The sequence below is a fragment of the Cynocephalus volans genome, chromosome 7 (assembly GCF_027409185.1).
Source record: "Cynocephalus volans isolate mCynVol1 chromosome 7, mCynVol1.pri, whole genome shotgun sequence".
Classification (NCBI taxonomy): Eukaryota; Metazoa; Chordata; class Mammalia; order Dermoptera; family Cynocephalidae; genus Cynocephalus; species Cynocephalus volans.
The window spans coordinates 1,374,820-1,395,966 of NC_084466.1; the positions used below are offsets into that span (position 1 = coordinate 1,374,820).

At 57.4% G+C, this 21,147-nt stretch overlaps 1 protein-coding gene across 2 annotated transcripts in view; it reads right to left on the minus strand.

Annotated features, from left to right (window-relative positions):
• The window catches only part of MCF2L (MCF.2 cell line derived transforming sequence like), a 111,750-nt gene that overhangs the window by 58,107 nt on the left and 32,496 nt on the right, over positions 1-21,147 (minus strand). For both annotated transcript variants that reach the window (XM_063101488.1, XM_063101487.1), the window contains exons 2-3: positions 16,602-16,685; positions 7,356-7,470 (exon numbers count right to left, since the gene is read on the minus strand). In XM_063101488.1, coding sequence (XP_062957558.1) covers positions 7,356-7,470; positions 16,602-16,677 — 191 coding nt within the window. In that variant the 5' untranslated portion in view covers positions 16,678-16,685. The remainder of the gene's footprint in view (positions 1-7,355; positions 7,471-16,601; positions 16,686-21,147) is intronic.

Genomic DNA, 21,147 nt, shown 5'->3' on the forward strand with positions numbered 1-21,147 from the left:
GCAGGAGATGGGTGGGGAGAGGCGCAGGGGAGTCCTGGCACGGCCAGCAGTAAGGCTGCTCCTTATTCACGGTGGGCACTAGGCAGGCGTCCCACTGTCTGAAGGCGCCTCTGCAGGAGGCCCCTGGGCTACGACCCTGGCCACAAACACCACCAGGCCCAGACCCCGTCCTCCTGCCACGTCCGCAAGACCAGGCGCTCACCAGCCAGATCGAGTAAACCAACGCAAGACCGGGGCAAGCGTCAAGACCTCCCCGGACAGAGGTGGCCACACCTACAGGTGTCAGCTTTGTCTCTGCTCCTCGGTGCTGTGACCTCCTTGTGCCCTCACCATCACTGCTGGAAGCTGAGCTGCATCCTGCACGGTGTCCCCTGTCCACCTGGAGGCTGAACCCCAACGTGCAGGATTCTGGTGTTTCCCCCGGAGCTAACGGGCTGCCGGGCTCTGAGACGGGAGGGGCTCCCCTGCCCCGCACCCGCAGCTCAGCATGTTTTCTGCACAGCGAATGCCGCTGTCCCCATGGAGGTCAAGGAGCCGGGATAGTCATCACTTGCCTTCTCCGTAAATGCAGAGTGTGGCCACTGTCCCCGTGACCCACTGCCCAGCACAGCCACTGGCCACAGGTGAACCGAAATAAGGCCAGCCCCATGCAGGGCTGGATGGTTAATTTCATTTAGTTTTCATTTTAATTTAAATAGCCACCGATGGTCAGTAACTGTCACACTGGATGGCAGTTATGGAGAAAGATAACTGCAGCCAGGAAGGCAGGAAGGCACAGAGAGGACCTCGAGGGAGGTGGTCCCTGCGGTGGCAGTTCCCAGGGGAAGGAATGACAGGGTCCCTGGGAGGCTTCGGAGCGTCCCCGGTGCTCAGAAGTGCTGGGCTCCATCAATAGCTGACAGAAGGGCTAAGATATAAACACAGTCCAGAGGTGATGTCACGGAAGAGACAGTGCAGGCAACAGACCCCGACCCGCCCGCAGCTGCTCTCTGCTTCTCGCATGGAGCCGGCCAAGGCCACAGAGCTTCTCCCTGGAGCTTCAGGCCGTGCGGGGCTGCGGGACACGCACAGCCTCAGACAAAGCCAGTCCCTTTAACTGCTACTTACAGCGGTCCCGGGGGCGGCTCTCCTGGCCAGAACATGGGGGACTATTGTAAATGGGGCACAGTCTCATCAAGGGAACACGGAAGCCAGCTAGGCCAGGAACGAGGGACAACAGCGGTAATCCTGCCAGGGAACCGGCTGGGTGGCAGAACGCCCGTCAGGGCACAGCTCAGCAGTCTCGGCCCGTCTATGCTGCGGGCTGTCTGCAGCCACTACAGCGTGGTGCAAACTGTGCCGTGAGGAGCGTGCCCGGGACACGCTGCCCACAGGAGGGAGGAGGCCGTGACTCAGCGTGCACCAGGCTGTCCACGAGGACGGTTTGGATGTCAACCAAACCCATATCCACGGGCAGCTGTGGGGTAGGGGGCAGGAGGTGAGCGAAAACTTTTGCTTTTTGGCGTATACACTTTAAAACTGTGTAGTGCACATGCACACACTCACACACACTTCCTGTCTTTTATGCCAAAGTCAACCGAAAATCCGATCAGAAATCACACCCACGGCACACAGCCAGGACTGCGAGCTGAAGGGCCAGCGGGTCTGGAGCTTCGAGGCGGGACAGCACAGGCGCCTCTCAGGACCACGCTGTTCATTTGACATCCCTCATGGGAAAGAACCGGATTGGCTCTCGGGTTCATCTCAGGGTTCATGAGCAAGGAGGTGGACCCAACGCTTGACCAGGACCTAGAAATCACATGTGCACTTGTGATCCATCCCACACACACCTACCCGTCTCCTTCACATGGCCCACACAATCCATGCATGTGTGTAGTGTGTGTGCCTGTGTGTCTGTGGACATCTGTGTGTGTGCATGTGGGCACGTGTGCCTACATATCTGTGAACATCTGTGTGTACATGTGTATGTCTCTGTGTGTGTGTATGTAGCATGTCTTTGAACATTGTGTGTGCACGCATGTGTCTCTGTGTGAGTGTGTGTGGGCATGTATGTACCTGCGTGTCTGTGAACATGTGTGTGTGTCTATGTATGTGTATGTGGGCACGTGTGTCTGCATGTCTGTGAACATCTGTATGTGTGTGTCTATGTATGTGGGCACATGTGTGCCTTCATGTCTGTGAACCTTGTGCACGTGTGCGTCTCTGTGTGCATGTGTATGGGCACGTGTGCCTGCATGTCTGTGAACATCTGTATGTTTGCGTGTGTGTGCAGCGTGGGCATCTGTGTGAGCACGTGTCTGTGCACAAGCTGCTTATGGGCCGAACATGCCCCATCCCCAAGAGCCAGCTGGGAGGTGGCACTTCTGTCTCCTGGGAGACCGTGGAGGAAGACGGCCTCTTGATGTCACCTTCCAGACCCTGGGCCATGCGCTTGAGCCCCACAGCCATGGGTGGCAGGCGAGGAAGGGTCTCAGTGCTCACTGAGCTCACCGGCTGCCACCAGCCTCAGACTGTTCGAACACACGTACTGAGAGGACAGTGCGTCTTAGCCATGTAACCAACGTGTGCTTGAATGACAGCCGTGCGGCAGACAAGCACAACGTGGGGCTGACTTTGGAGCAGAGGGTGGCAGTATTTGCTGCTGCAGGCACAGGGTCCTTCCCCAGTGGAGACTGCACCACAGACAGCAGAGGCACATCTTTGCTATGGCATCCCTGTGGGTTAGGTCTGAGGATAGGGGCTGCAACCTCCATCTAGATGTGGTCCAGAAAAGACTCTCCCCACCCAGTCCCCAGGACACCGAGACCACAGGAACAAGAATTATGACTGAAGACTTTCCCTAGGAGCCTGGGATGCTTACAGCAGGTGGAACTGACATTACAGTCATCTGAGTCAGGCCTTTTCCTGGTTACTGCGGGTTCCCAAGAGCAAGTGCACCCAGGCCGATGTTCCCCTTAATATTCTTGAAGCCTCTAGCTCAGCCTGAATCACTTCACCCTCCACCCCCAAAAGCTGTGGAATGTGTGCATGTGTGAGCGTGCATGTGTGTGTGTGTCAGTGTGGGTGCACACGTGCGCATGTGCATGCATGTGTAGAAGCCTCCAACGACTCCATTCACAGAGGAGGGACAGAATCAGGCTGAGTTTGGGAATGTTACTCTGGCCACAGCGTGGGGTGGGGCAAGGCCAGCTCCATAATCACACAAGAGAAGGCAAGGAGGTGATCTGCGGGAGGAGGTTAGAGGTGGAGGTGGACAGGAGGAGAGAGACGTGAGTTCTAGAACCTCAGGAGCGGAGTCCACAGAGAGACTCGGGTTCTAGAACTGCAGGAGCAGAGTCCCACAGACAGACTCGGGTTCTAGAACTGCAGGAGCAGAGTCCCACAGGGAGACTCGGGTTCTAGAACTGCAGGAGCAGAGTCCCACAGACAGACTCGGGTTCTAGAACCGCAGGCATTCAGGCTGCACAGTCCCGTCACATTTGCTTAGTGCTGGCTCAGTCCTTGCATGAAGACGATATTTTGCATGTAAAGTAAATCAAATGCTTGTCATTTTCCTTTCTCTCTCGGGTCTTCTCTGGCAGCACACAGCATGCTGTTACCTCTCCCACCGCACAGAGAGCCTCGTCTGCGTCCCACTCCCAGGCTCACCGACCCGCTTCTTTGCTCCCCTGGGGCACAGTCCTGAAGGGAGCTGTCTACACTCGCCCAGATCCTGCCCCTCCCCTTCCTGTTAAACTCACTCTAATCAACACTCCTGCCCCGACCCCCCACAGCGACTGTCCTTGTTGCGGTTCTGAGTGGCCCGTGTGTCGTGAAGGTCCCGTTGACGTCCTCCTCTTGTCAGTAAAATGACCATTTTCGCTGCTAGGACATTTCAGGATGGAGGAGACGTGATCAGTGACTGCAGGCACAGCGCGGCCACCGACCTATGGGCCTGTCGATGGCCCCCACAGACCTTCAGGCTGCGGCCCATGCTCGCTCCTCAACCCCGTTGGGGCTGACTGCCGCCTGCTCCCTGCGCGGCCCCACGCCCCCTTCCAGCAGCCCGTCGCCCGCCTCTCCCGGCCCTGCTCATGCTGGGACCCCTGGGGGCTCTGCCCTACTTCTCCCCCCACCTCAGCCCACACTCACCCGGGGTCTCCCCCGACCTCACCATCCATGTGTCCACGATCCCAAACCCACACCCCAGCCGGGGCCTCCCTCCTGGGGTCCAGACTCGGGTATCAGTGCCCTGGACCTCCAAGAGGGTCCAAACCCAAACACGCCGCCCCCAACCTCTCCCTGCCTCCTGTGGCCACAGCCCTGCACTGCTCAGGCCCGGGCCCCAGCATCCTAACCACAGGATATGTGCACATTCCCTTTAAATCATGCTCAGGGCTCCATCGCATCCCCGTCCCAGCCACGTGGGCGCCCATGAGCACCACCTCCCGCTCCCCTCAGCCTGCATCGACCTTGACCACGGCACTTGTCGGCTCCCACCGGGTCAAAGCCCCTCCTTAAAGAGGCTCCTCAGCCCCTCCTGACCTCCCAGACTCTGTACCCTGAGCCTCCACCACTCACTCTGTCCTGCTCCCTGAACAAGCTCACGGGCTCCTCCTAGTGGTCTCTGTGATGACTGTCCCCTCAGGACCTCAGGCTGGCTCCTCCTAGGGGTCTCTGTGACGACTGTCCCCTCAGGACCCCAGGCCGGCTCCTCCTAGGGGTCTCTGTGACGACTGTCCCCTCAGGACCCCAGGCCGGCTCCTCCTAGGGGTCTCTGTGACGACTGTCCCCTCAGGACCCCAGGCCGGCTCCTCCTAGGGGTCTCTGTGACGACTGTCCCCTCAGGACCCCAGGCCGGCTCCTCCTAGGGGTCTCTGTGACGACTGTCCCCTCACGACCCCAGGCCGGCTCCTCCTAGGGGTCTCTGTGACGACTGTCCCCTCACGACCCCAGGCCGGCTCCTCCTAGGGGTCTCTGTGACTGTCCCCTCACGACCCCAGGCCGGCTCCTCCTAGGGGTCTCTGTGACGACTGTCCCCTCAGGACCCCAGGCCGGCTCCTCCTAGGGGTCTCTGTGACGACTGTCCCCTCAGGACCCCAGGCCGGCTCCTCCTAGTGGTCTCTGTGATGACTGTCCCTTCAGAACCCAGGCTGGCTCCTCCTAGGGGTCTCTGTGACAACTGTCTCCCCAAGTCTCCAGCAGCTCCCTTTGCCTCTGCTTCTCAAGGAGGCTGCTGGCGTCTGCCGCTGTTCCTGGGGTCCCTCACGGTCCTTTCTCTCTGGTAGCTTTCTCTTCTGCCATCTGTACTGCTGCCTCCATCCTACGTCACTTACCTAGAGTGGAAGCTCTGCCATTTTACCTATCTGTTTGCTGCTGGGTCCCAAGTGTGCCCAGCACACAGAGGCTTGTGCACGAGTGTAACACGGTGGAGGGCGCCGTCCTCTGCTCACGGCCCCGGTGGCTGGGAGGGGCACTTGTCTAGGGCACTTTGAGGGCCTGGCTACTAGCAAGTCCCGGCAGAAGATGGTTAAGCTGAGCTCTAGTCGGAATTGAAAGAGCTGTAGGAACCTGGGAGATGAAAGTCAGTTTCTCGGCAGACAAGAGCTCAAAGCCCAAGGTCCCCATGTGAGTGGACACCAGCTTACACGTTCTCAACACATCAAAAAGTCCTTCCACAGTTTAGCAAGGTTAGTTGTTTTCCAAAGTCCAACAGTTTGCAGTATATTAATGTATGGCCCAGCACATTCGGACGAAACCTGTCTATTTCAGTCCAATATTTCAAAACAATCGGTATGAATCAGCGGCTTAACGTGAGGCACGTGGCATTTGCATATTGTAACAGTAGAGTTAAAAATCAGCACAAAATGTCCTTTTTAAAATGATAAAATTAATGTTTGGTTAAAAAGTAACAGTATCTCCTAAAAGCAATCTCCATGAGAGACTTGTCTATCTAACACGCATTGACACTTATAATAACATACCTGTCTGAATTTCACTCTTTCTACTTAGACAATGTGCTGGCTCCGCAGCTATCTGGAATAAATCCTCAGCCCAGCGGCCTCCCGACCGCAGAGGGCACCGTGCCCTCTAGCCTGATCAATGCAGGATGTCCCCCACTGGGCGAGGATGGTCAGGCCGACCCTACAAAGGGTGCTTCCCCATGGGGGTGGCGCTGGAGCAGTACCCCAGAGCACTGCAGACGCTGGGGGACGTGTCTCCGTCGTCACCCTCCTGGTGATCTGCATAGGCCAGGAATGTCAGATGTGGGATGGGACAGCTCCCCCTCTGAGCTGCACCTACAAGCCTTTGGGGATGCTTGCTTTACCTACAGACCCTACAGGTTTACCTGCACTACAGCTTTCTCCCCCACATTTTTAATGTACACCAAATTTCCCACCAACACAACCACCACGTAGCTTCCTGTGACCCCCACGCAGCCACGTCGGACAGTTAAACACTAAAATACCAAAATAAGTCCTTTTCTTCTGTTGGCCCTTCCTATCAGGGTGCTACCGATGTCTTCTGAACTGAAAGGTGTGTTGGGTTTTATTATTTAAGAATCTCATTTCCAGATAGTAAGTGATCATGGGCTGGATGGATGAAGTCCTGGGCGTGCAGGCACATGCATGGCTGGAGTGCGGCTGCCTGTCCTCCTGGTCAGGCGGCAGATAAAGGCCTGGAGCTGGCGGCCATTGCAGCCTCCCCGGGACACCCCTCCTGCCACTGCACACGTGGAACCTGTGTCCTCGGCATGGCCGTGCGGTCTGGGCCTTCAGTTGCTCCCATGCCCTAGGTGGCTGATTTCTAGACCCACAAGGTCATCCCAAGGACTTGGTGGCCTCATCTATAAAAGGGGCCCCGTAACTGCCTTCTGGCCACAGTGTCATTCTGAGGACCAAAGGAGAAAATACACGGAAACGCTCTGCAGTATTGCAGCCACTGCCGGTGACGCTGGTCACATCACCCCCTCCAGGGGTGGCCCCTCCCTTGGTGAGCTCTCCTTGGCTGGCAGAGAGCCCAGCACCCAGCACATGGTGGGTACGAGATTCTCTCAAAAGAAGAGAGAGTGAGGTCAAAACCCCAAACCCCAGCACAGGGTGAGTTGCGGCCCCCGGAACGCCGACCTCCCAGCCCTTGAACACCGCCAGGCACAAACCACCTTCTCTCTGCCAAAACGCCCACCTTCCTCCGACGTCCATCGGGAGGCTCCCCCAGCTCAACAGGCTCCTTTCCTCAACCTGCTGGGGGATCTCAGCGCTGGAGTCAACCTTTCAAAGACTCTAACCCCTTCCAAAGGGCGCTCAGTGAAGGTGGAACCCTCTCTAACGAAAACAGCGTTTGCTCGAGCCGCTGGGCTCCTGCGCGCCACGCACCTGGGGATGCTGGTGAGATAGGTCATGACATCCTGGAACTCCTTGTCCGGGATCTCGCTGAAGGCCGGGTAGTCGGGGAAAGTGATGACCGGGCTCCCGTCCTGTCCTCGCCCACCTGGAGAGAGAACGAGGCAGGGGCTTAGCGTGGGGCCTCCGACTGGTCTTCGACGGCGGCGGACGTTTTTCATAAGCACCGAGAACACTTCAGGTAAACTGAGGCATGCTCTTCGTTGTTACACACTTTTTATTATGAGAGAGAGGCATGCTTATTGAAGAAAACACTTGAAATGTATGAAAAGCAAGATGAATTAAAACACCATTATTTTGCCAGCATGCGGGAGCCACCGTAGCATTCTGGCAATTTCCTTCCGACCTTTTCTCCGCACTGTTTCACCCCACTGAGATGACGGGGAACACACCTCGCACAGCCTCCTCCCCGAACTGTGAACCGGACAGTTCTGCACGCGGTGTGGACGGCGTGACGGCGGTTTTAAACACCGCACGACCCTCCCCGAGGCGTGCGCCGAGGACTTGCCCGACCCTTCTGTCTGTGGCTGTTCTGTAGCTCCTCCAACGCGCCCCTTTCAACAATGTGATCTAAAGGGCCCCCTGAGAACACAGTGGCCCTGCTGGAGCCAACGACCCCAGCCGCTGGCCCGTGGACGGAAGGACCACTCAGCAGAGCCCTTTCTGAATTCCTGACCCACAGGTGTAGAAAAAACCAGTAAACGGGGGATGTTTCAAGCTCACTAAGTTTCAGGGCAGCTGGTTGGGCAGCGACAAGTAACGGGTGTTTCAGCCCTGCCGGGCCGGGGGCTCCCCACGGCTCCCCCCGAGAGCTCCCCTGGGAGCCAGCCCTGGCCACGCTGGCCTTGTTTTCCTCAGCGGGACATTACTCGTCATCTGCAGGCACCACTTCATGTGAGACTATCGCTGCTCCTGGACTGGATCACAGACCCCTGTGGGGCAGGCTCAGGCCACCATCCAGTCCTGGGCACCAAGCCCACGGTGGCTGACTCCAGAGCCACGTCCGCAAGCCCCGGCTCCCACGCACCGGGACGAGGCACAGCCGGGGAACACCCTCCCGCCCTCGCGCCCAGGTGCGTCCTCGTCGTGCGCTGTCCCCGCTGCGTCTCGGCTTCCTGACCTCTGAACCTCCTGCTCCCTCTCCTGGGCTGCAGTTGGTGCCCTCAGGCTGGACAGACGCCACCCTTGCTTACGCAGCATCCCTTCGTCATTTTCAATTCCTGCTTCCTCTTGGGACATTCCTCAAACCCCAAACCGCAAGAGGCCGCTCGGTGAATACCACAGCCCTCGTCTTGCGTCCTGCCCGAGCGACAACAACCCCCAGGAGTCACTGAGATGGGGCCTCCAAGGCCTTTTGGGATCCGATCACTCACGTCTCAGCTTCATGTGGCACCTGTAGCCATCACAGCAGATCACGTGTGTAATCAAGGACAGGAGAAAAGCTGAGACTGGCATCAGGTACAAGGAGGTAAAATGCAAAGAGTCGTGGCCTGAAAATGGGTCTCGGTGGGAATGTTCAGGAACAGAAGGTTCCAGCACCAACCACAGCTTCTACGCATGCAGTACGGCCAACGACAAGCTGAAGGGCCAGTGCTCCAGGCTCAGTTTCCTTTGGGAATTTCAAACTGTGTGCTAGACCCCCCACCTGCCACACACACACCTGGACAGGAGGACATCTGCCCAGGCCCAGCCGGCAGGTATGGGAGGAAAGACAGGAGCAGCTACTCCTCGGGGGGATCACCGGCTGTGCAGGACCCCCCCAACAGAAGGGCTGGGCACTACCTGTACACCCCAGCCCATGCAAGGAGAGGCCCCGGCAGATGTCCTGATGTGGATGGCAGCCAAGGGCTCAAGCAGACAGTGGCCGGCACCTGCTCTCTCGGCATCTCGAAGGAAGAGCTGATCCCCCTAAAGCCCCAGCTTGGAGGTGGCTGGACGCTGGGGTCCCCCAGAGGCCAGCAGTGAGCCTTAGGGTCGTGGGTCCTGGTCAACAGGGCAGCCTGGGGGTTCAGAAGCCTTCTACAAGAAGGTCTGGGGGAGTCACCAGGTGCCCAGGGGAGAGGGTGGACGGTGGAAGCCACATGACCTGGGACAGAGATGTGCCACCCTGGGAGGGGCCTGCAGGACAGTGGGGGGCAGCAGAGGCTCTGAGAACCATCAACATCGACTGTCTGCAGGTCCAGAAAGTCCCCAAGGTCCCACAGCCAGAATGATACCCACCCAGAGCCCCTCAGGCCCAGGTGGGCAGAGCAAAGTCTGGCCCAGGGGTGGGTAGGGGAGAGAGGGGGCAGGGAGGCTTCGTCACACCCCGGTCAAGGGAGGACCAGAGCTCTCGCTGGCTGGGCCCTGAGTCCGAGCTGTCCCTGTGAATCCAAACCCTCAGTGGGGATGAGCTAGGACTTTTTCTATTTAACATCATCCAAACCTGGGATGATTTTTGTTTTCATTTGGAGTCATCTTTTCTAATTAGGAACAGCTTTTGAGTTTCTAGAAGTCTCCTGGCAATTATATCCCAACCATGTGTTAAAAAGAATACTACAACTCCGCTGGATCAAACACCACATGAGAAATAGAGTCCTATCGATACTGTCTTGGGAAGAAAGTCTGTTCTGACACAAGGCCCACGTCTGCGGCTTGGACGTCAGTAGTGGTCAGACAGACGCTCTGGGGTTGGGCTGCCTGGGTTCCCATGAGCTCTGCCACCTGTGGAAGGTGGCTTCCAGTTAAGTGACTAAATCTCTCATTCACACAACACGCCTACACATACACACATGAACTGAACATGGTGTCTCTCCAGATTTACGTTGAAATCTTAATCCCAGTTGGTTAGAGCAGGGTATTATGACACAGAGGTCAAGAGTTCGGATCCCTGTACCAGCCAGCTGCAAAAAAAGAAAAAAAGAATGTTTTTGGCCTGGCGGGTTAGCCCAGTTGGTTAGAGCACAGTCTTATAACACCAAGGTCATTGGTTCAGATCCCCGTACAGGCCAGCCACCAAAACAAAAAACAAAAACAAACAAAAGAAATCCTGATCCCCAGTGTGAAGGTGCTGGAGGTGGGGTCTTTGGGAGGTGACGAGGTCATGAGGGTGGAGCCCTGTGACGGGATTAGTGCTCTTTGAAAGAGACTCGAGAGTTCTCTGCCCCTTCCTCTTGGCCATGTGAGGGCGCGGTAAGAAGGTGGCCGTCTGTAAACAGGAAGAAGCCCTCAGCAGACAACACATCTGCTGCCACCTTGATCTGAAACGTCAGCTCCAGAACTGTGAGAAGTAAATGTTTGTTTTAGCCTCCCGGTCCGTGGAACTTTGTCAGAGCCGCCGTAGCAGACTGGCACACGCGCACGCACCAGGTCCTTCAACAGGCTCGTGGAAAGACTCGTGTTATCCTCCAGTTCTATTCTCCACGAACCCGTTGGCGTTCCCTCGCACACACACGCGTGTTCATGCACGCACGTGTGCATATACACACATTCTGGGGTGGTCAAGAGGCTGCAATGAGATAAGCCACGTGGAGAGTTCAGCACCATGACCAACGCAGAGTAAATGCTCCATAACCTTGAACTTACACAAGCCGTGGGAGTCGGCCGAGCTGCACCCCTGAGGACCCCGGAGTGTGTGGACGTGTGATCACGCACACGAGCTGCCTGCTGTGCTCTCGCCACAGAGGCGGCTAGACCTAAGGACCCTCTCTCTTGGAACACAGCAGCCCGAACGCGGTTTTCTCTACATCTGAAACTCCAGCACTGAATTTTAAAAACTCAACCACACCGGTTGCTTAGGAATGAAAGTGTCCACATGACTAATTTACTGTGACATCTATGTCCTGAGCTGTTAATTCCTGGGAAGAAAAGTCTTAGATAAGAAAAAAATAAAAACCTCATATTAGGACAAAGATGACAATCAAGAAGGCACACGCTCCGAAGTTGTGTGTCAAGGACAAATCAGGAGCGCGTTCATTTATGGCCGCCTTTGGAAATACAATGGGTTTTCACAGTGACTTATGTTTTCACACGCGTTGGCGTCTTAGTCTATTCAAGCTACTATAACAAAATACCATGCACTGGTGGCTCGCAAACAACAGGTATTCGTTTCTCACAGTTCTGGAGGCGGCAAGTCCAAGGTCAGGGCGCCACAGAGGGTGTCTGGTGCGGTTCCGTGTGCCGGTCGTAGTGGGCGTCTCCTCGACGGGCAAAAGAATTCTGGTCTCTGCAGCCCCTCGCAAGGGCACTCATCCCATTGCCGGGCTCCACCCTCAAGACCCAACCACCTCCCAACACCGTCCCGTTGGGGATTAGGTTTCAACACAGGAATTTTGTGGGGCCACAAACTTTCAGACCATAGCAACGGGCTCAGAGCCAATCTGGCCACTGGACCTGGCAGCAAGCTCCGGAGAGCAGGATGGCGAATGTGGGCTCCGCTCCTTAATCTAACAGAGTGTTTACGTCTCTGTCGCCCGTGCAGGTGTCTGCAGAGCAGCGCTCACGGCTCTGTTCCTCTCCATTCATGGGTGACCCCCAGCAGCAGGGCTGCCTCTGTGGCCGGCTCCCAGCAGGGCGTCCTGGGCAGGACTCGGGCAGGGGGACCTTCAGACGCTGCCGCGGCAGGGTGGGCGACTTTCCCCACGCTGAGCTGTCACAAGGCTTCTGGGCCAGGCCTCACATTTTGGAGCAAATCTGAGAATTTCAATTCAGCTACACAACATCTTACACTCATGAGGTGAGAGCTGAGCCAGGATGAAACAGGAATGGAGCAGGCAGAGGCGAAGCGGCAGGTGTGTCAGGGAGCCTGGGGGCGCCGAGGAGGCCAGAGGAGAAGCCACCAGCAGCGTGTTTTGGGGGAAAGAACTTTGGGGCCTGTGGGGCTGGGCCTGGGGACCCGGCTGCTGAGCGTGATGGTCTGCAGAACACCGTGTGGCCCTGCTCCATGAGACGGGTCTGAGGCGCAGTGAAGTCCCAACCCACACATCCCAGACATGCTGGAGCCACAGAAAGCCCAGGGCACGGGATGCAATGGTTCCGTCCCCAAATCAGAGCGTCCCCGCACGTGTGATGGATGCCCGACAACGCCACCATCAGTGAAAGCTGAACAGAATCCAACATCCCCCCCGGCACAGCGGGACAGGCTGCACCGTCCACAGGCACAGTGTGAGCCTGGGCCCAGCACAGGGCAGCTGCTGTCACTGAGACACGGGACACCAGGCAGCCTCTGTGCTCAGGGCTCTGGCTTTATCTCGGTTAGGGGCTTTTGCCGGCGGCGGTTCTGATTGCAGCGATTTCCACTTTAGGGCGTGAGTGTCTCAATCATAAATTCTCCTGCCCATTTTCAGCTTTCGTAATTGGAAAGGAGTAATCGCTACTTCGCTGAGTCTGCTGCTTGGGTTATAATCGTATGAGAAAAGAGGTCCCGTATCTCAACTTGTTCTTATATCACCCAACACGTGGCTGCCTCGCGAAGACACAAGTGACGCCAGCAGATGAAGCAGTGACCAGCTCACAGCACTGCTCTGTGCCCTGCTCCACCTAATCGTGGCGAAGCCCGAAAGCGACGAGTGTACACGGAAGTTCACGGAATTATGCCACAAAACGTGGCCCTGCAAGTCTCGTGGATCTGTAAGAGCCAGACAGGGACACTGTTCTTGATGGAAGTCAGGTCCAACCAGAGAGCAGGACTGTTGGCGAACTGCAGGGGGCCTGGAAATAGGGTTCAGGGCTGACCTCTAGACCAGAGCAAATAGAGCCGGGAGTGGGGGGCGGGGATGAGTGACGGTGAGGGGGGTTAGCAGGCACGCTTCCCCAGGTACAGGACTTGTCCTGCCGGCTCACCCAGCCTGACCAGCGAGACCCTCCAGGGAGCCTCCCTCTGGAGGTGGCTGGGAGGGCAGGTGGGCGGGGCAGGCACCAGAAGGCAGGGAACCAGCCAGAACCGAAAGCAAGGCAATGCCTGGGGAGCCACGTCCAGCATCGGCTCCGTGGGCCAGCGCCACATTCTAAGAACGTGGGCAGACCTGGGGGCAGCGGTGCACACCGAGAGGGGCTCGTCCATCCGGAGCATGCGGGACGCTTCGTGTGTAAGAGGATCTTGCCATTTTGGTTTTACTACTCTCTGCTGGAATTCGAGCTCCTCCATGCAGCCCTGTTTTTAACACAAAGGGATTTTGCTCTACGTCCCCCCATAACTGCTGAGGGCCACACAGTCTGGACCAAAGTTCCATAAGATTCACCACAAATTCCCAAGTTGCGATATGTGTTTTTCTATAATACTTAAGGTCAATTTTTTTTCTGTCTAAAAATCGTAGACATAGTCAGTGGGCTGAAGGGTGATTTCAGAACTTCAGTGAGTCTGGGGATTTCGTTCTGCCAAGTGTTGACGGGTTAGAAAGGAGATCTCTCGGGAGCTACGAACTTGCTCCACAATGCCACGGCTCGAGAACTTTCTGGAGCCCCTCTTTGGGATTTACTTTAAGATGCTTCCCTTAAAACGCTTGGCAATAGCAAATCCTCATCTGTTAAAACTGATTTTCTACTTTAAAAAAGCCCAGAGATTAATAGATTAGAAGTTTGGTGGAACAGCCCAGGAGAACTGAGCCAGCGTCAGTCATGGGAGTAATGACCAGGACCGAGGCGGACGGCAAATGAAGAAGCCCCGCTCAGGAGCTGCTGCACGTGGCCGGCAGTGGGAGGCGGTGGCTGCGGCACGAGGGACGAGGGGCAGCGGTCATGGTCAGCACAGGCAGGAAAACAAACTCCTGCTAGGTAAGAAAATCGGCTGTGGGTGGAATTTCCCGGCCAGCTGCTGAAGTGAGGCAGCCTGGACAGCAAGTGCTCCCCGGAGTGGGGGCCGAAGACCTCGCCGTCCACGAGAGGCCTCCTCACTGCTGCCTTAACCAGCGGTGCTCAGCAGGGACCACTCTGCCCCCCAGGGGACACAGGGACAGCTGGACCCATTTCAGGTTGTCGCAGCTTTGGGGGAGGGGTGCTGCTAATGTCCTGCAGTGTGGGGACAGCCCCCACTGTGCTGAGGTGGAGAAACCTGCACCGGACTTTCTCAGGGCACAAAACAACTCCCCACACACTGCATTCTCTCACTTGATGGTCACGTGGCCCAGGGATGTGAGTGGCAGGACAGAAGTCCTCATTTCTAGATAAATGAATATATGTGGCTGAGACAGGCTGGGGGCCCGGCCAAGGTCACCAAGGAGTGGACCTGAACCCCACTGTTCAGACAACGCCGTGTTGACAGGGCTGGCAGGACCACAGTGGGTGAATTTGGGGTGACGAGATGAGCTGTCCTTTACCAGGCAGACAGTGGCACAGGTCAGTCAGTACAAACATAAAGAGGAATCAGTGAAAATGAACACTTCTTAGGTCAGACAGTTTGAGACAATTGAGGCCAGGCCAATTGTGGGACAGTTTCAGATGTGGGGCCTCCAGGACAGGAGACAATGTGGGGACAGGGGTCGGGGGGGGAAGGGGACCAGCCACCCTGTCCACAGCATGCACCTGGCAGTCTCCTGCGTCTGCCTGACTCCTATCAAGTCTCAAGCTGGGATCCTCACAGTTCTGTCTTCCCTGTACCCCACCCAGCCTGGCATCAGTTCCTGGGGGGCAGGGACAAGCTCCGTCTCCATTCCCAGGCCCGCTGCGCCTAACCCCACGTCTCACTCAACGCACCCACAGTGCGCATCTGCGGAACCAAATCTGCTGCTAAGAATAGGGTTTAAAGACCCCTGACCACATGAGCCAGGGAAGATCAAAGCTGGCGTTGGCTTCAAGTGATCAAACCATGTCAACTCAAGCATGAGCCGACACCAAGGGCCACGCCTTTCCTGCCCCTCCCTGTACTCATGCCCAGGCTGAACCCCAGCGATGATGTCCCCAGCAACCGGCGAGCCCTGTCCCGAGCCTCCGCAGAGTCTGTGATGAGTGGCTCAAGGCACGGTGTCCCCTCACCCTCTGAGGGCTGTGACCCTGGTCTCTCGCCATGCAGAATGGGCCCACCTGGGTGCTGTGATCCATGCGTCCTTGCACCCTTGACGTGCCCACCCAGGAAACCTGAAGCAGCCGCAAGACAGCCAGGAGAAAGCCACCACCGTAAGGGAGATGCAAAGAAACTCTGTGGTCCTCACTTCCCAAGACTGAAGACGATGGTGGGGTGGAGGGGGCCAGAACCACTCCCCCGAGGGACAGGTGTGAAGACACAGCAGCCTTCCTCCCCATGTGGCCGCGGCTTCTGTCATCAATCCCACTGCACAGAAGAGGGGACCGAGGCAGCTAGAGGTCACGGAGCTCCCAAGGTCACGCAGCTGGTGGGGGCAGAGCTGAGGTTCCAGTCCTGGTGCCTGACTCTCAGTCACAGTAAAACAGCTGGCACCTGGGGGACTCGTGTGTATCCAGGCCCCATGACGAGTTCTCCGCATGCGTGGATCTCACGCAAGCTTCACAGGAGCCCGGGTGCCCCCTCTTCATAGAAGAGGAGACTGAAGGTGGGCGAGGTTCAGCATCTTCTCTGAGATGAGTGAACTGAGGTTTGAGCCCACAACCTCCTCAGGGCCCGCTCTCAACCTCCCACCGCAGGGACGCACCGTGCCCTCTGGGACAATGCTCCCACAGATTGCAGGGACAGGCGAGCAGGGAAGGCCTGGCTGGTGACCCTGGGGCTGGTCAGGGTCACAGGCGCAGGATGGAGGCACCGTCGTGCTGGTCAGGGAGAACGCATCCAGCCTGCTCGAAGGCAGGGCAGGGGCTGAGCTCCTAGGCACACCTGCCTTCGTGATGCCCGCGCCTCCCTAACTGGCAGTGCAGGGCAGGCGTGGCGTGCATTTCTTTCCTGAATTATTCTCAGCAGGTAGGTTTGCCCACATAAAAGATTGGCTGGGCTGAGGGCAGAGCCCCAAGAGGAGGGGGTGCCAGGCTGACGGTGGAGCCCCAGCGCCAGACCGCACTCCCTGGGGATGCCCCAGACCTGAGGCCGTCCTGTCCCACCTGCTCTTACCTGTCCCACGTCCGCCCACCTCTCCCTGCGGCCACCAGAGCGGGGCCGCCGCTGCACAGGTCAGGGAGGCGTCGCTGCAGCTCAGCCCGCAGCAGGGGCCGGCCCTCGACGGCTGTTCCGGGTCCGACCGCATGAGCGAGGCCCAGGTCCAGGGCCACCTCGTCTCACACGCAGACGCCGGCCCCAGTGCATGCCCCTCCCCGCCCAGCCCCCACTGGCCTTGGACTCACCCGACAGGTAAGCGAAGCGCTTCTTCAGCTGGTCCTGGATGTCGGCAGCGCAGATCGGCACGATGTCCTGGTGCATGATTTCATCTGAGGGGAGAGAGCAGACGGCACCTGTCACTTGGGGAACCTGCCTCACGTCCTCCCGCAAGCACCCAGCCCGGAGTAGCCTGAGGAGTGAGCATCACGTGGTGGATAAAGGCGTTTTAGTATCCACCGCATGAAAGCCTTTGTTTCTCACGGTGCAGAGCACGCGTGCTGAGTGACTCACCATTGATTTTTAAAAGGTGATGTCTGTAAGAGGGGGAGTGAGGGGACAGAGAGAGACACCCACCCACATGCGCACACATGCAGAGACGGAGAGACACAGAGAGACCGAGGGCAAGCGGTGGCACAGGGCTAGACATGGCTCATGAGATGCACGAGCACGCCTGGTCCCAGCTGCTGCGCTTTGGGCATGGCCAGCCGGCTCTCAGGGCTCTCACCCACTGCTTGTGCAACAACTTGCTGGCCTGTGAGGAAAACCCAGCTACCGTGACAGCCTACAGCCTCCAACCCTCCAGTTATGCTCGGAGGTCCCACCAGGCACTGGCCTCGCCACGTGCCTGACACTGACTGGGCAACCACAGAGCCCAGTCCCCAGGCTCAGCGGTGACGGGAGGTGGCTCTAGTAACCTGTCCCCACAAGCTCTGGATCAGGGTCTGGGGACAAGCTGGCAGCACCTCCAGAAGCAGGAAGGTTGGCAAGACCCCTGGGGAAACCCCCAGACTCGGCTCAGACCCAGGTCCCCTGCAGCAGTGAGGGTGCCTGGCCGGGCACTCGGGAGCTTGCCGCACTCTTGCATCTTGGGGACTTTCTCCTTTCTGCGTCGATTCCAGACTAGCTAGCACATGATTCCCGGCCAGTGCCCAGATGCACAGCAGCAACTACGGTCCTGAACCTCAGCGCGATTCCACGTGAGAGACTGGATGCAAGCTTGTGGCTTGCAAACACCTTGAAAGGTCAATTCCTCTACACCTGAAGTTACGGGTCCTAGAGACATTTCAACCTGAAAAATTCCAGTGCAGGCAGCCAGACATGATCTGCCTGGTGCCTGCCTCGAATCCTGCTCTTCCAGTCCTACAGATGTGAATGCAAACACGGTGACGAGTTGGCACGCAGGACAGCCCCACAGTCACCAGGTGTGTGTCATCGTGGACTTGACCATGCCGACACCAGCTTCCCTGCAACTCTGAAGACAGCCCCGGCACTGGCGGGAAGCAGCTGGGGCCCTGTCACTGGCCTTCCTCCACCTCCCAGCCTGGGCGGGGACCTCTCGGCATCCCGCACCCCCACGCGGCACCTGCATGTCCCCACTTGAGGCTCAGGGACCGTACCTGGGGTTCCCTGTCCTTCCCCTGGTAGGAGCCCAGAGCACACATGTGGAAGGAAGGGAGGACTGCTCAGAGCCTCCTCAGAGCCCGGGTCTCAGCTCTTCCACTTTGCTCACAGGCGGCTCCGGCTTCCTGTCATTGCAGGCGGGGGGCACAGGGCCCAGGCTGTCCACTGTCCACACTGCAACAGTGCTCACCCGCGGGCAGCCTGTCCTGGAACCCAGCACCTCCAAACTTCCAGGGGCAGGAGTAACTCTAAATATTGTACCTTACATCAAACGCCCTATTTTAGGTTTGAAAAACAGGGTTATTCTGTCCACAGAGCATGTTTGGAAACTGCAAACAGCCAAGTTCATACAATTAAACCACCTAAGAATCGTTTACATCTTAAGTGGTCACTGGCCTCTCTTCAAGACCCTGAAGATTACTGAGGACACTTTCCAGCGATGTCACATCATTTAGCTTTCACTGCTCTGGACAATAGGCTCTGGAATTTGAGGGGCACTGGGCATTCCTTTCACTCACGTTCATAATTTTTCACGCTTTCTGATTTCTTGCACCCACTTAAGAATGACAGAAGATTCTTTGTGATAACAGTGTGCGAAGGCAGTCAGTCTCTTCAGTTTTGCAGATACAAGGCTGAGGCAGGCATCAGAGGGTTGACTGTTATGACTACGTCCACAGGGAGTCACAGGTCACCCATGGGATCTCCATATGTCAGACGTCCTGGGCAGGAAGCGGGTCACCCCGCCCCACCCGGCCAGGCCCGGTTCCTTCACAGACGTCCTCTGTGTGAGCACAACGCAGTACAGACCACATTCCCGTCATCATAGACTCCCAGTAATTATCCCGTCAAGACACAAAGAGTCAGCGTCGACAGGGGAGCGTGAAGAGGCCTCAAGTCGGAGGGGGTTCCGGGTGGCAGGGCACGAGCTGAGCCCCCTGCCAGTTAGGGTAGGGGACCAGGGAGGCCAGCGAGGGGCGGCCAGGCCCGGTCCTCCCGCCTTCCCTGCCCCAGCTGCAGAAATGCCACCGGAAAGGCCGCCCGTCTGTCTGCCGCAGGGGATGGCATGACCTCTACCCTGTAAGTGGGACAGGCACATGGACGTCTCAGCTGTCCTGGAACAGCTCACTTCTAAACCGAGGGTAAAGGGGAACCCCAACTACTGGGTTTTACTCACACAAAACAGTACCCCGAATCCTGGCTTGCTGGGGTAGCCACTTTAATGTCCAGGGAGGTGGGATTGTTCTTTTATCTTTAGTTTTTTGTTCTAACACAACTAAACTACTGAAGCAAACGTCCTTCCTCCTGAAATCAGCTCGAGGACTTGCTTTACTTTAAGACAACAACTTCATCATCAGCGCGGTGGCCCCTCCTGCTCCGGTCCCCCGGAGGGGCGTTGGGACCCTCCTTGCTTTGCCAACGAGACAGGCACAGGAGCAGCAGCATTTCGAGCTGGGAGGGACCCTGAGACCCGCACGAGGGGAGGGAAGTCGTTCCAGGTTAAGGCCGCTGCTGTGCTGAGGAGGAACGTGCAGTCTGGGCTGGAAGGCTGGCCCCTGCTGTTCACTGGTGACCTCGGACGGAGCCCTCAGCCCCGTCAGGGAGCAGAGGACACCCCCGTTCACTTGCATGCAGCAGCGGCCCAGACCCAAGGCTTTTGCGTCAGACACCACGGCAGCACCTTCCACCGCCCAGGTGGAGGGTCAGGTGCGATCGCACAGTCCGTGCGGGGGGAGCCCACACGCGAGCCCATCCGCAGGCGTCTCCAACCCAAGACGGACAGAGTCCACGGAAGGGAAGCATCAGGACGGACGGCAGGCAGCAAGGCTGGAACGGTGTAAATTCAGTGAAGAGGAAGCTGCAGGTTCCAGACCAGCCTCGCTCCCTAACTCCGCAGGTCAGGGCAGAAAGCCCGGGCAAAGCCAGCAGCCAGCGTCCCCAGCCACCGCTGCGGGGACAGGAGGACGTCCACATTCCTATGTGTAATACGGGTTAAGGACTCTATTTGATGCAGCCAGTCAGGATGTTTGGGATTTATACTGACTCGGTTGGCAGAATTCTCGCCTAGGTTAAATCCTGAATATTTTATGAGCCATGTTACCGAATTAAGCATGAATATTTCATGTCACACACAGAAAGTTACTCCGTTCACTAAATGCTCTCTTTTTCCCTGGTCTCAGAAAGCTAATCCTTACAAATTTAAAATAAAGGCCCCACCCCGCAAAAAGACGCCTGACTGCAGCGGTCATCAGGGAACAGTGACTTCGGCCACAGGGACGCCTCGTTGCGGACCCACCCATTTGGTGGAAATTATGGAGTTGGACAAAACCGAGCCGGCAAGGGTTAGGGGCCATCGTATCCTCACATGTGGCCCAGGTGTCAGTACAACCACCTCTCAGAACTGTCTGGAAGCCCTTTGGAACCAGTCCGTCTCCACTGTCTGTGATGAGGACGCCCAGCGCGTCTCTGGACCTGCACTTCCTGAGTGCCGCCCACCGGCGCGGTTGGTCTCCAGTTAGGTGGTCTTCACCTAGAGGCCTGGTGAGACTGACCAGAAGCTTCTCCCAGACACACTTGGGTGTCTATCCCATCCACCCCACACTGGCCACGACCCACGCAAGTGAGCTCAGACCCTCTCATGCAGGGGTCTCAAGACGAGGGGCGCCCAGGCGATGTTGATATTGAGGTCAGGAGTTAAACTAGGGCCCTCCCAAAGGTGTACTTTCTGAGGCTCTTGGGCAATAGCAGGGCCTGTCCTGCAGGTGACACTAGCTCATTCATCAACATCCACTTTATGAAGGTTTCTGATGAAAAAAAACCCGCCCGGGATCAGTTTCACCAGCAGCTCAGCCACGTGTCTGCCGTGGTCCACCCTCCGCACCCACTTCATACCCCGGCTTGTGGACAGACACACCACACGCACGATGGTTTCTGAGCTAGAACCAACTTCTTAAAAATGACGTCTGGAACACTGTCCCGCAGGAGGTTCACTGCCTGTCTCTGCTCAGGCTCCTACGCGCTGGGCTGTGGCAGACACCTGGCTCGTGCGAGGGCCACTTCCCTCCTGTCTTTGCCAACGGCAGACAACCCAGCCCGGTGAGCCTGGGAACCCTCTTGCACACAGGCTCCAGGCAGCTGGACCATGCACACAGAGACACACGCCAGACAGAGCCG